Source organism: Oncorhynchus clarkii, chromosome 1 (assembly GCF_045791955.1).
Source record: "Oncorhynchus clarkii lewisi isolate Uvic-CL-2024 chromosome 1, UVic_Ocla_1.0, whole genome shotgun sequence".
Classification (NCBI taxonomy): Eukaryota; Metazoa; Chordata; class Actinopteri; order Salmoniformes; family Salmonidae; genus Oncorhynchus; species Oncorhynchus clarkii.
Window position 1 is genome coordinate 55,244,884 of NC_092147.1, and position 13,617 is coordinate 55,258,500.

Below are 13,617 nucleotides of genomic sequence, written 5' to 3' on the forward strand. Positions count from 1 at the left end.
GCAGTCTTTAGACAAGAAGTGACAGCAATCCATGATTTGGTTTTGTTTACCTGGCTGCTCTCGTCAAATGCTAACTTTGGTTTTTAGACTAAAATGCTGAAGGTGACTGAAACTAAAGGTGACAACTAAAGCATATATTTATCCAAAGACTACTTACAGAGTAAGGTAACCAATATGTGATTGGTGTAATTTCCTGTCAAGTATCAACAATATTTTCCTGTAGCCAACTCAACTTACTTTTGGTAACAATTTCATATGGGAAACACTGAATATTTTCACCGCAGATACTTTAACTTCAATATAATCTGTACTGAATGGCATTCCTGTACTAAAAAAAAAACTAAAAAACAACCAGGAGTCCCTCTTGGGATTTCCCCTGCCCACACCTATCTATCCCTGTCGTCCATCCATCTTCCACTAACTATCCATGGTATCCCCCATACTTCCTGTCCTTCATTATCTTTCCCTCTCTCACACATACGGTTTCACTTCCATCCTCAACTGGCGATTCCTGTCACAGGCCTATTTCACATCTCTCCCTGTTAGTCCCTGATTACATACCTCACTAATTAGCATCTGTCTCCTCTCTATCACACACAAACACACACACAATGTGAGGGGTTGTGGGAAATATCAAGCCAGCCTGCGTCAAGCATTTCATGGATAAACACTAATGATGTCAACAAAGACACACACAGGCACTGTGTTTCTGCCCCTTGTGTTGGGATCAGCAGACAGGGTAAACTGCTGTGAAACCAACATGGTCTCATTAGAATGTCAAAATAGTCATATCTAACCATTATGTTGTAATATGTCACCTAAACTGACATATTACTTATATTACTTACATGTTACTTATAGTAACCAGGTTTCTATCCAACCATTTTCTAGCAGATCAATTACCTAATGCAAAAAAACAGCAATTTTGGCTGTGAAATTTCCCAAATGTTGACAAAACAGAATACTCTAGACGATAATTTTTTTGTTGGTTAAATAGAAAGTCATAATTGAGGTTGAAACGCATCATGTCGAATTAAACCTGGAGTCACGAGATGATATATTACGTTCTACCACAACCACAATGTGGAAAAGCATTTAAAGGCAGATGAAATAAGTTATGATAAACTTCATAATTTATTTCATAAGTTTATAACTTATGGTGGTTAAGTGCACAGTGATTAGCTTCATGCACAATTACATCGGTAGAGTAAAATGGGATGGAAACATATTGAACTTCAGTTTTTTTATTCGGTACACAGAAACTTTAAGCGCAAAAGTGCTTTCATGTGCACTACGTCATCACACAACTTTTTATCAGCGGGAAATCTGGTGGGATAATGCACATATCATTTCTTATGGACTTTAGAACATTTGCATGAAAATCTTTCGCCAATTGTATGGAAACCTAGCTAGTGATCATCTTTAAACCTTATAGTGACATATTCATTATATTTTACTTAGTGACATTTTATTTACAGTGCCTTGCAAAAGTATTCAGACCTCTTGGATTTCTTCACATTTTGTTGTGTTTCAAAGTGAGATTCAAATGGTTTAATTGCCATTTTTTGGTCAACAATTTACACAAAATAGGTCAAAGTGGATTTTTTTTTTTTATTACTAAAATGTAGTTGTTGCATAAGTATTCAGCCCCTTTTTGTTTAGGCAAGCCTAAATTAGTTCCAGAATAACATTTGGCTTAACGAATCACGTAATAAGCTGGACTCACTCTGTGTGAAATAATAGGGGATCACGTGATTTTCGAATGACTAACCCTTCCTCTGTCCCCCATAGATAGAACATCTGTAAGGTCCCTCAGTCAAGTATTGAATTTCAAGCACAGATTCTAAAGCCTCATAAAGATTGGTAGATCGGTAACAATAGCAAATCAGACACAGAATATCTCTTTAAGCATGGCCAAGTTAATAATTTTGCTGTGGGTTGTTTGGGACCCATTTTCAATGTTTACTAAAATAAAAATTATACAATTCATAATTTTTTCAACCTGAGACTCATTGGCCTTGGCTCATTTTCTGTGAAGAACATGTAAAAGAAAACGTTTTCATTGAATGCACACTGTGCACCCCCCTACACATTTACATGACATGTCGTGTTCGGGTCCACTGGTCCCGAGGGTAATAAAAGTGTGTGTGTGTAGGTGAAAACAAGTAAAAATTAAACAAAAAGGTTTGCTGTGTGCCTTCAGTCTGTCTTCCTCCTCTCTGGGTTTGCTGTTTCAACATAGCACCAAGAACCTGTCTGTCTCCCTGCCTGTCTGCCTGTCTCCAGCTTTTCACACACTCTTTACCCTTTGTAGTGTGTGAACCTGCACAATGTTATTACAATACATGATTTGTATGACAATACATTACACTTTTTTACTTCGCACAAGCTGGGACTGCAACTCCTTAAGAGGAAGCTGACGATGGCAGGAACAGTACGAAAAAACAAGCCAGAGCTCCCACCTCAGCTGTTGAATACACGGAACAGGCCTATCAATTCCTCTAAGTTTGTGTTCATGGCTGACACGTCCCTAGTGTCCTACATGCCAAAGAAAGACAAAAATGTGGTACTCATGAGTACGCTCCATAGGAATGGGAGAATCTGTAGCTAGGAACATCAAAAGCCAGAAAAGGAGAGGTGGACAATTTAGACAAGCTGGTGACTGGCTACAGCTGTAAAATAAGAACCCCACACTGGCCACTTGTGATATTCTTCAACATCTTGGACATCTCGGCATAAAATGCGTTTGTCATCTGGATGGCGTTGAACCCAGATTGGAACAGAGGGAAGCTCCAGAGGAGATAGCTCTTTCATAGTGGAGCTGGAAAAGGTATTGGTAAGACCTCAAATCCAGAGGAGGTAACATATCCCAAGGACCCCAGATTGTGCAGCCATCGTGAGGGGGATTCAGGAGGAGGATGCTGGTGCCACATCCGCCCGACGCACAGAACCAACAACTTCAATACCAGAAGTAAGTGTGAGCGATGTTGTTGCATGTGTGTGTGTGTGTGTGTCTGACTCTCCTACCTTGGCCTGCTGTAACTATATATGTGAGTGAGTGAGATGTTAATAAAATTCCTGAACTAAGCAACAAGAAGTGTGTGGACCCATGAAGGACAGGGAGACACAGTACACATGCATCAAGTGCAAGAAATACATTTGCAACACACACACATTAAAACTCTGTGGTGTGTAGACCAGCCTTCATTTGTATTCAATGGGTCTCATTTATCATTTCCATAAAATACCTAATGTAGAATGGGTCAATCCGATTTGTTCAGTTCATAGCAATAAACATTAATAGTGATGATAAATCTTGTTTAATTTATAATTGTTCAAGATAAATGTGATTTAATCCACACATGTCTGGATTTTGTTTTAAACTAATAGCAATTTTATTTATACTTGTGATCTAGATGAGGTAAATAGCTAATATGAATCATGTATGTTGTCTATATTCCTCGTAATTGATATAAAACAACATCTAAGTATTAAGTATTTTTATGTAAATTGTTACGGCTGTATTGTTTTAAAAACCCAATCATGTTGACGTCCATCATACCCGCAAACATTGGGTGAATAACAAAAACATGAACTCCACACAAGGGTTAAATCACCCAGACACATCAAAGATACAGTCATCCTTCTGAACTGACCTGCAGGACAGGAATTCAACTGCTTAGGGTGTGTTAGCATGAGGCAATTGGTGATTTTAAAACATTCAATGACTGTGATGGGAGAAAACTGAGGATGGATCAACAATATTGTAGTTACTCCACAATAATGACCTAAATGACAGAGTGAAAAGAAGAATACAAATATACAGAATTAAAATATTCCAAAACATGCATCTTGTATGCAACAAGGTTCTAAATGAATACTGAAGAAACAAAAACACAGCAAAGGAATACACTTTTTGGCCTAATGCAAAGCCTTATGTTTGGAACAAATCCAACACAACACATCACTGAGTAATTGCCTCCTTATTTTCAAACATGGTGGTCCCTGCGTCATGGTATGGGTATCCTTGTTATCTGCAAATACTGGGGAGTTTTTCAGGATCAAAATAAATGGTATGAAGCTAAGCACAGGCAAAATCCTAGAGAAAAACCTGCTTCAGTCTGCTTTACACCAGAGACTGGGAGAGGAATTCACCTTTCAGTAGGACAATAAACTACAACACAAAGCCAAATCTACACTGGAGTTGCTTACCAAGAAGACAGTGAATGTTGAGTTGCCAAATTACAGTCTTGACTTAAATCTGCTTGAAAATCTATGGCAAGACTTGACAATTGCTGTCTATCCATGATCCCCAACATATTGACATAGCTTAAAGAATTTTGAAAATAATATTACATAATCCAGTTGTTCAAAGCTTATAGACACCCAAGAAGACTTTCAGCAGTAATCAATGCCAAAGCTGTTTCTAACATCTATTGACTCAGGGAGCTGAATACTTACGCAACAACTATATTTAAGTTATTTAATTTCTATTAATCTTCTTACACTTTCACATAGTCTTTTCGTGTAGATTGTTAACAAAAAAATACAATTAAATAAATGTTTATCTTATTTTCTAACACAATAAAATATCATATAGAATAAAATATATTAGTTATAGGTCACATAGCATAGTTAGGGTCAGAGACAAGTTGGTTAGGATTAAGATTCCACAATGTGTTCCGGAGAGGAAAGAGGAAAGAGACCATGTAGACTTCATCTACCCAGACCCACCTTGAAGATGTCTGCTTCTGTAATGGTCCTTCGGTTTGGTGGGATGGGCTCTGGCGTTGCCATCACACTTTGGTTGCTCATATCTGTGACACAATGTAAAGAACTATTAATGTTGTTCAGTTCACTCTTATGGTTAAATTAACAATGCTATAATTCATCCCCCATCTCCCCATGCAATCAAATGTCAGCAGTTTAAAGTCCCACTTAATCTAGAAATATTACTGTGGCTAAATACTTTCCCTGCAACTTGGAGAGAGGGTGAGAAGCTGCTCCCAAAACAGGAAGGGATAGTGTGTGTGAGAGAGAGAGAGAGCAGAGAGAGCAGAGAGAGTAGAGACAGCAGAGAGAGAGAGAGAGCAGAGAGAGAGAGAGAGAGAAACAGTGATAGTGAGATGGGAGAAAAAGAGTGAAAGAGAAAGGAAATTGTGTGTGAGATAGAGGGAACAGAGAGCGTGGGACACAGGGATGTCTTTCATGCCCTCCCTTGGAAAACGCTAGAGAGCGAAGCCCCGATTGCCACTGCTGTGCCATGCGTCCTGGCCAAGAACAGACTAATGCGCTGTCTGGCGCCCTGCCTGGGGCCCTGCCTGGGGCCTTGTTAATCCGATACCTAGCTCTGCATCATTCCCCCCGCTCATTATAACTGTACCCGCACGCATGCCCCTTCTTTGCCAGCCTCGCCGACCCCTGAACCCCACACTCAACCTCACCAACCGCTCAATCACACACACAGCAGTGCCCGTGATGGACCGCTTAGCTACTGGTGACTGGCACTCAGTTTAATGTGTGATTGGACTCTATAGGAAATGTGGATGTGAGGGCATTCTGTATGTACCTGCATGTACGTTGGTATGTAGTTGCATCTGTACACTTGGAAGCTTCAGGACGTACACTATACAAAGCAGGACACAAAGCAGGGTACCCAATAAGACGATATATCGATATCCTACTGTAATACAGGTTGAAAACTTCCATCTCCAGCCCCCAGTCAGGTGTATTGTAGCTGTACTGTCAAAGTGGGCAGTGCCAGTCTCTCACCTGGTGGAGGTGCCAGGAATGGGCCGCCCTGTGTCCACCAGCACACACCAGCAGTACCCAGTGGACGGGTGACACTGGACAGGTTTGTAGAGGCCCCCTTGGGCACAGTCGGGCACGAACACCGCCTCGTTCTTGTGCTGCCGTGCTTCCTCCTGGGCCGACTGCTGCTCCTGGTCACATGACGAGGCTGAGGGGTCAGGGGTAAGAGGATGAGCAGCGAGAACAGATCAGAACATCTCAAGTCAGCGCAGTGAAGATGGTCCACCTTGGTATATAGACACTCAAACACAGTACACCTGGAGAAGATTCATTTAACTTCTAATGGCTTGGGGGCAGTATTTCGACGTCTGGATGAGAAGCGTGCCCATAGTAAACTGCCTGTTACTCAGGCCCAGAAGCTAGTATATGCATATAATTGGTAGATGTGGATAGAAAACACTGTTAAAATAATGTCTGTGAGTATAACAGAACTGATATGGCAGCTGAAAACCTGAGGAAAATCCATCCCAGAAGTGGGATTTTTTTGATGTGGGTATTTTCAATTGAATACCTATAGAGTGTCTAATGGGTTAGGACCCAGATTGCAGTTCCTATGGCTTCCACTAGATGTCAACAGTCTTTAGACATTGTTTCAGACTTGTTTTCCCGAAAAATGAAAAAGAATGAGACCTTTCTGTCAGTGGACTGTAGAATCATGCAGTGCTGGTTTGCTCGCGTGACCGAGTGTGCCGGGGTGCCGTTGTTTTTCCTTTCTATTGAATACGCTATTGTCCGGTTGAAATGTTATCGATTATTTAGACAATTGACAAACTGAGGAGTCATTCTAAACATCATTTGACATGTCTCTACGAACTTTACCGGTACTATTAGGATGTATTCGTCTGCATGTTTTGACCGCCTTTGAGCCTGTGGATTACTGAACAGAACATGCCAACAAAACAGAGTTTTTGGGATAAAAAGAGGGACTTTATCGAACAAAACAACAATTTATTGTGTAGCTGGGACTCTTTTGATTGCAACCATATGAAGATCTTCAAGGGTAAGTGATTCATTTTATCACTATTTCTGACTTTAGTAATTCCTTTACTTGGTTGTAAAATGTTTGTATGCTTTTGTAAGCGGGGGGCTGTCCTTAGATAGTCACATGGTATGCGTTCGCCGTAAAGCCTTTTTGAAATCTGACAAGGCGGCAAGAAGTTCATCTTTAAGCCGATGTGTAACACTTGTATTTTTTATGAATGTTTATTATGACTATTTCTGTATTTTGAATTTGGCGCTCTGCAATTTCACCGGATGTTGTCGAGGTTGGTCGCTAGCGGAACGCCTGTGCCAGAAAGGTTAAACACACCCTTGTTGTATTTAAGCCCTGACCCGATATAACTGAAGTTTGGACTTATAAAACAAACGCATGGTTTCTTTTCTCTTGACATACCTTCCCATCCCTATCCATATTCTGCATCAGACCCTAGACCCACACAGAGGATGAACCAGAAGGTAGCAGTTGTAAATAAAGAGTACATGCAGTATTTTGATTTGTATTGTTGTTATTTCTCACATTATTACATACTGCCAAAAATAACTTTTGGATATTAGATCAACAGTCACTCACCAGCATTTAAACCGGAAATCTGACTTTCTGAATTGGAACCTTTATTTGTACCACCCGAGGCATTTCCACTCATCCTAGGGGCTGCTGCAAGACGCCGGCGACGGAGAAGAGGAATAATGGAGTGGGCTTTTATTCCAACTCAGGAGGCGTGTATGCTATCCACCGCTTCCGAGTATATTACTTGCTGATGTTCAGTCTCTGGACAATAAAGTAGACGAGCTCAGGGCGAGGATCTTTTTCCAGAGAGGCATTAGGGACTATAACGTACTCAGTTTCGCGGAATCATAGCTCTCAACGGATATACTACCCCCGTCCATACAGCCAGCTGGGTTCTCCGTACATCGAGCGGACAGGAAGAAAGACGGAGGTGTATTTCATGATTAACTACTCATGGTGTGATTGTGATAAGATACAGGAACTCAAGTCCTTTTGTTCTCTCGATCTGGAATACCTCACAATCAAATGCCGACCACATTACCTCCTGAGATCATTATTTTTGGTCATCGTCATGGCCGTGTATATTCCCCCTCAAGCCGACACCACAATGGCTCTCAAGGAACTACATTGGACTTTGTGCCAACTGGGAACTGCATATCTTTAGGTCGCAGTTATTGTAGCTGGGAAATTTAATAAAGCATATCTGAAGAACCACTACCAAAGTATTTCCAACACATCGCCTGCCCTACTCACTCAATAAAAATGATTGACCATTGCTACTCCCCCTTCCGGGGTGGCTACAAGGCCCTCCCCTGACCTCCCTTCAGCAAATCAGATCACACCTCCATTGCGCCTCCTTTTCTATAGACAGAAACTTAAACAGTAAGTACTCGTGGTAACGTCGGTCTGACCAATCGGAATCTATGTTTCAAGATTGTTTTGATCACACGGACTGGGATATGTTCCGGGTTGCCACTGAGATTGACATTGACGTATACACTGACTCGGTGGCTGAGATCATCAGGAAGTGCATAGAGGATGTTGTTCCCACTGTTAAGAAAGAACTTACCCAAAACCAAAAGGCGTGTTAACCCTTGCAAAGGCTGCAGGCCCAGATGGCATTCCTAACCGTGTCCTCAGAGCATGCGCAGACCTGCTGGCTGGACTGTTTATGGACATTTTCAATCTCTCCCTATCCCAGTCTGTTGACCTCACTTGCTTCAAGATGTCCACCATTCTTTTAGGGATGGGCATTTTACCTTTTTTGACTGTTCGAGTACTTGCATGCTTTTTTAGAGTACTCGAGCACTCAAATAAAATAAAATAGAATAAAAAGCTATCTTCAGCAAGCTAAATTGCACATTTATCAATATGCCAACAGCGAGCAACAATGCCTAATTTATCATAACCATTACAGAAAACACATACTAATTGCTAAATTGACCCATATATATATATATTCAGTCAATTTATAAAACAAGTGCCATTTAAGATGTATTTATTGAAAACTGTAAAATCAACTGGTTAACATTGTGGAACACAGTCTTCAAAAAGGTAGTAACCTCAGCAGTGTGGCGCTTACTTGTAGAAGCTTTCGCTGTGCAATGGAATAGCCTTGTTTTGTTAATTTTGCAGACAAGACCCCTTATTTCCCGAGCCCTGATCACTGTAAAGACACCTATTTTCTAGTAAAAAAAACATGTAATATATCAAAATAAAATAGAACAGAATAGTGCAAAGCCATTCGTGTCTCGTGTCTGGAACAGTTACTCTTAGAGTGATAATGTGAAATAGGCTCAATTTGGCAAGGGTTACAAACCAAAATCAAACGAAAGTCTTCCTTTTGATAAGCAGATTGAGTTTATTATGCCTGTTCCTTCTACATTGAACACTGCATGGGGATTAATTATGGCCAAGACATCAGTTTGGGGAGTAGGCCTAGGCTTAATGATTCTGATGAAAATACGCTCTTTGTCTTCATCAAACTAATATCTTTTTCCATATTTTCAGTGTGGAACCTGTCTATGTTTAGTCGGGTAATAGTTTGGGCTAACCAATTCTAAATGCCGCTAGCAGTTAGTGACGATCCTACGAACATTAGTTACCACAAACACAAAGTCATAAACCCTGCCTGTTTCTACAAGTTTGCTTCTTAAAAATCTGATTTAAACCTAACCCTGACCTGAACCACACTGTTAGCCTTATGCCTAACCTTAAATTAAGACCAAAAAGCAAAAAAAAATGTTCATGTATTTTTATGATATAGCCAATTTTGACTTTGAACATTTTGACTAGGACCAGTACCCTAAACAACTAATGACAAATGTTCCAAATCTACAGTTCATTGTTGGAAACACATATATCCATACTTCAGTCAACCAGTCCATTTAGAATTTGTGATAAAATTGTCATCATTTGGCAAGGAATGTAGCTTGTGTTTCCCATCAGTTGGATACGTTTTTATAGGCTGTTATTTCTGTAGGCGTACAGGGAGCAGTCGGAACACAATTGAGTGAGTAGTGAGACATGGAGGGGAAAGGGAATTAAGTGAGCAGAACTGTGTGATGCTTGGCTTGGTTTATTTTGTTGTTGTGTCCCTGAAATGCACATGTACAAATGGAACACTAGAGTCAAAGCAAATTAACCTTGTCTTCAAGACAACATTTAGACCAAATAGTTTTACAGTATTAGAAAAAAAAATCTCTGGTTACAGATCGAGTTGAGGTCAGTTCGAGTACTCAAGTACTTACTCATGCCCTTCCCTACATTGTTCCTGTACCTAAGAAAGCACAGGCAACTAAACTAAATTACAAATCGACCCGTAGCACACACTTCTGTCATCATGAAGAGCTTTAAGAGGCTCGTTAAGGATATAAGGATCCACGCACACCTCCACCTTACCCAACAACCTAGACCCACTACAATTAGCAAAACACCCCAACAGATCCACGGCTGATGCAATAACCATTGTACTGTACACTGCCCTATCCCATCAGGACAAGAGGAATACCTATGTAAGAATTCTGTTCATTGACTACAGCTCAGCCTTCAACATCATAGTGTCCTCCAAGCTCATCACTAACCTTGGGGCCCTGGGTCGGAACCCCACCCTGTGCTACTGGGTCCTGGACTTCCTGACAGGTCGACACCGGGTGGAGGCTACAACACCTCAGCTATGCTGATCCTCAACACGGGGGCCCCACAAGGGTGTGTGCTCAGCCCCCTCCTGTACTGCCTGTTCACCCATGGCTGCTTGGCCACGCATGTCTCCAACACAATCATAAAGTCTGCAGACGATAACAGTGGTAAGCCTGATTACCAACAAGGATGAGACAGCCTAAAGGGAGGAGGTGAGGGCCCTGTCAGAGTGGTGCCAAGAAAATAACCTCTCCCTGAATATCAACAAAACAAAGGAGTTGAGCCTGGAATTTGGGAGACAGCAGAGGGAGCACACCCCCTCTACATCAACAAGGTTTTAGTGGATAAGGTGAAAAGCTTCAAGTTCCTCGGTGTGCACATCACTGACAACCTGAAATGGTCCATCCACACAGACAGTGCAGTGAAGAAGGCACGACAGCACCTCTTCAACCTCAGGAGGCTGAATAAATTTGGCTTGGCACCTTAGGCCCTCACAAACTTCTACAAATGCACCATTGAGAGCATCCTGTCAGGCTGTATCACCACCTGGTACTGCAATTGCAGCATCCGGAATCGAAAGGCTCTCCAGACTCTGACATTGCTCATCTAATATGTCTTAATTTTGGCGATTTACGTGTATTGTTTTGTATTGTAAGGTATTACTGCACTCTTGGCGCTAGGAACACAAGCATTTTGCTTCACCTGCAAAATATGTGTATGTGACCAATACAATTTTATTTTTATTTTTTTAAAGGAGAGGAAAATAAGCAATGGAGGAGGAGGAGGATGAGTGTTCGGAGACAGTGTGTGCAGACTGCTTTATCAGCCCCCCACTGCACTGTTTACTGGCATTAAAGGGCTAATGACTGAACAGAGTTCCCTGTGCTCAAGTTAAGTAAATATTTACACACACACACACATTTTCCCAGAGAGAAAAATGCTACATCTACTGTATCTAAAGCAACTAGCTTTTATGTCTGCATATTTTTCCTTAAACATTCCCAAACACAGTAGTAGGGACTTACTTTGGCTCCACCGAAGAAAGATATCTTTCCAAGAGTCCCACCAGAAATCAATCAGATCACTCCCTGTAGCAGAATTTTCCCTATGCCACACAGCTCTTCAGCAAAGCTTAAAAGCATTAAACTTCTATGCCAACACATTTTTTAAAGAGCTCCTGTGGGCCATTGGGGCTTTCAACACTTATTCTTTCTTTCCTCTACTTCTTCATTGTGGCTTCCTTCTTGGCACGGAATCAACAGTAAGATAATGCATATCCCCTTTGTCTTTGTTTGTTTTCATTTTACAAGTGCTTTAGCCACACAAAAGACCCTAAATACCTCATTTGCTCTCTTAACTCTCTCTTCCTCTCTCTCTTTACTATGTTTCTCTCTGTGTGTCTCTCTTTTGATAATTTTTTAATAGATAGAAATCCAATACCCCACAAGGAGCTCATGGGAGTTCATTGGGTAATCAAAACCATCAACTGCGTTTGCAACGTTTTCATTGGTCGAAAATCAAGACTGAGTGATTCACACACACACACACACACATGCATGCACATGCACACACACATGTATCATGACATAGACACCAAAAATAACATTGTTTCATACAGCAAGCAGTAATTTTCCCCAAATGAGTAGATGGGAATAAATAAAATGCCATTTTTCACCTTTATTTAACCAGGTAGGCTAGTTGAGAACAAGTTCTCATTTGCAATTGCGACCTGGCCAAGATAAAGCAAAGCAGTGTGACACAGAAAACAACACAGAGTTACACATGGAGTAAACAATAAACAAGCCAATAACACAATAAACAAATCAATGACACAGTAGAAAAAATAAAGTTTATATACAATGCGTGTTAGAGGATAGATTGAGCCAGGGGAATGGAGAGGATACTGCAATGTGCTGACAATTACAGGCACATGGCATAAAGAAAAAAGACAGAGACAGAGCTCTAAACCATCATCAATTGTGAATGCAGCATACTCATCCCATATACTAATATCATATAGATTGGTGTATCCCATTCAATACTCTTATAAAATACTTAATCATAATGAAAGTCTTTCTTCTACTAAGATATTCTCACAAAACTCTATTGCTATTTTTAAAATAAACTAAAGAGAAAGAGCTTCATCAATTCAGTTCACAATGCAATCTAAAAAACAATCATTGGATAGGTAGAAATGCCTCTTGAACTCACATTGTGTTCTGGTCCTGTTGTTCTGCCGGCTGCGGACCTGCTCTGTCCAGAGGGTGGGGTACTGAGAAATTATGTCTGAAAGAAGATTACAGAATTCAATCAAACACACATTATCCATCACGAGTAAAACATTTTTTTTTTTACCTTTATTTAACTAGGCAAGTCAGTTATGAACCAATTCTTATTTTCAATGACAGCCTAGGAACATGTTGTTCGGGGGCAGAACAACAGATTTTTACCTTGTCAGCTCAGGGAATTGATATTGCAACCTTTCAATTACTAGTCCAACACTCTGACCACTACGCAACCTGCTGCGCCCAGTTCAGAAACTATCTTGACCCTTTTCGAAAACTGAAGAAATGTCCTTTCTTGTATTGTTGAGGTGAAAACAAGGTTACTCATTTATTTATTTTATCAAATCAAATTTGATTGGTTAGCAGATGTTAATGCGAGTGTAGCGAAATGCTTGTGCTTGTAGTTCCGACAGTGCAGTAATATCTAACAAGTAATCTAACAATTCCCCAACAACTACCTAGGCAAGGTGCTGTAGATGGTATAAAATAAAGTATATACATGTGATATGAGTAATGTAAGATACATAAACAGTATTAAAGTGGAATTATTTAAAGTGCCCAACCAATTCAGATATGTTTTTACTTGAAGGTGAGTACGAAGGACGCATTTCTGAACTAATCGAATAGGGCCCAGAAAGGAAGAAGAAGAGCTCACCTTCCTCGTCTGTCGGGGAATTCGGCTCCCCCACTAGGCCAGTTGACTCATCTGTGTTTAGAATGGAAAAGATTTGCAAGGAAACTACAATTGAGAGTGTACGCTAGATTTTTACAACACTAAATCAACCATTACAGATTTGCACATTGCCCGGCCAAGAGAGGTAGAGAGAGAAAGAGTGAGAGGGGTGATAGAGAAGAAGAGATGCACTCAAGGTGTCA

General features: G+C 40.6%; 1 protein-coding gene across 3 annotated transcripts in view; it reads right to left on the reverse strand.

Annotated features, from left to right (window-relative positions):
• Positions 1-13,617, reverse strand: part of LOC139416612 (SPARC related modular calcium binding 2) — an 87,029-nt gene that overhangs the window by 34,212 nt on the left and 39,200 nt on the right. Inside the window, exons 6-10 of one of the 3 annotated variants that reach the window (XM_071165483.1) lie at positions 13,397-13,480; positions 12,668-12,742; positions 5,773-5,959; positions 5,570-5,626; positions 4,735-4,817 (exon numbers count right to left, since the gene is read on the reverse strand). In XM_071165483.1, the coding sequence (XP_071021584.1) occupies positions 4,735-4,817; positions 5,570-5,626; positions 5,773-5,959; positions 12,668-12,742; positions 13,397-13,480 (486 nt within the window). The remainder of the gene's footprint in view (positions 1-4,734; positions 4,818-5,569; positions 5,627-5,772; positions 5,960-12,667; positions 12,743-13,396; positions 13,481-13,617) is intronic. The other 2 variants (XM_071165493.1, XM_071165501.1) reach the window with 2 other exon arrangements.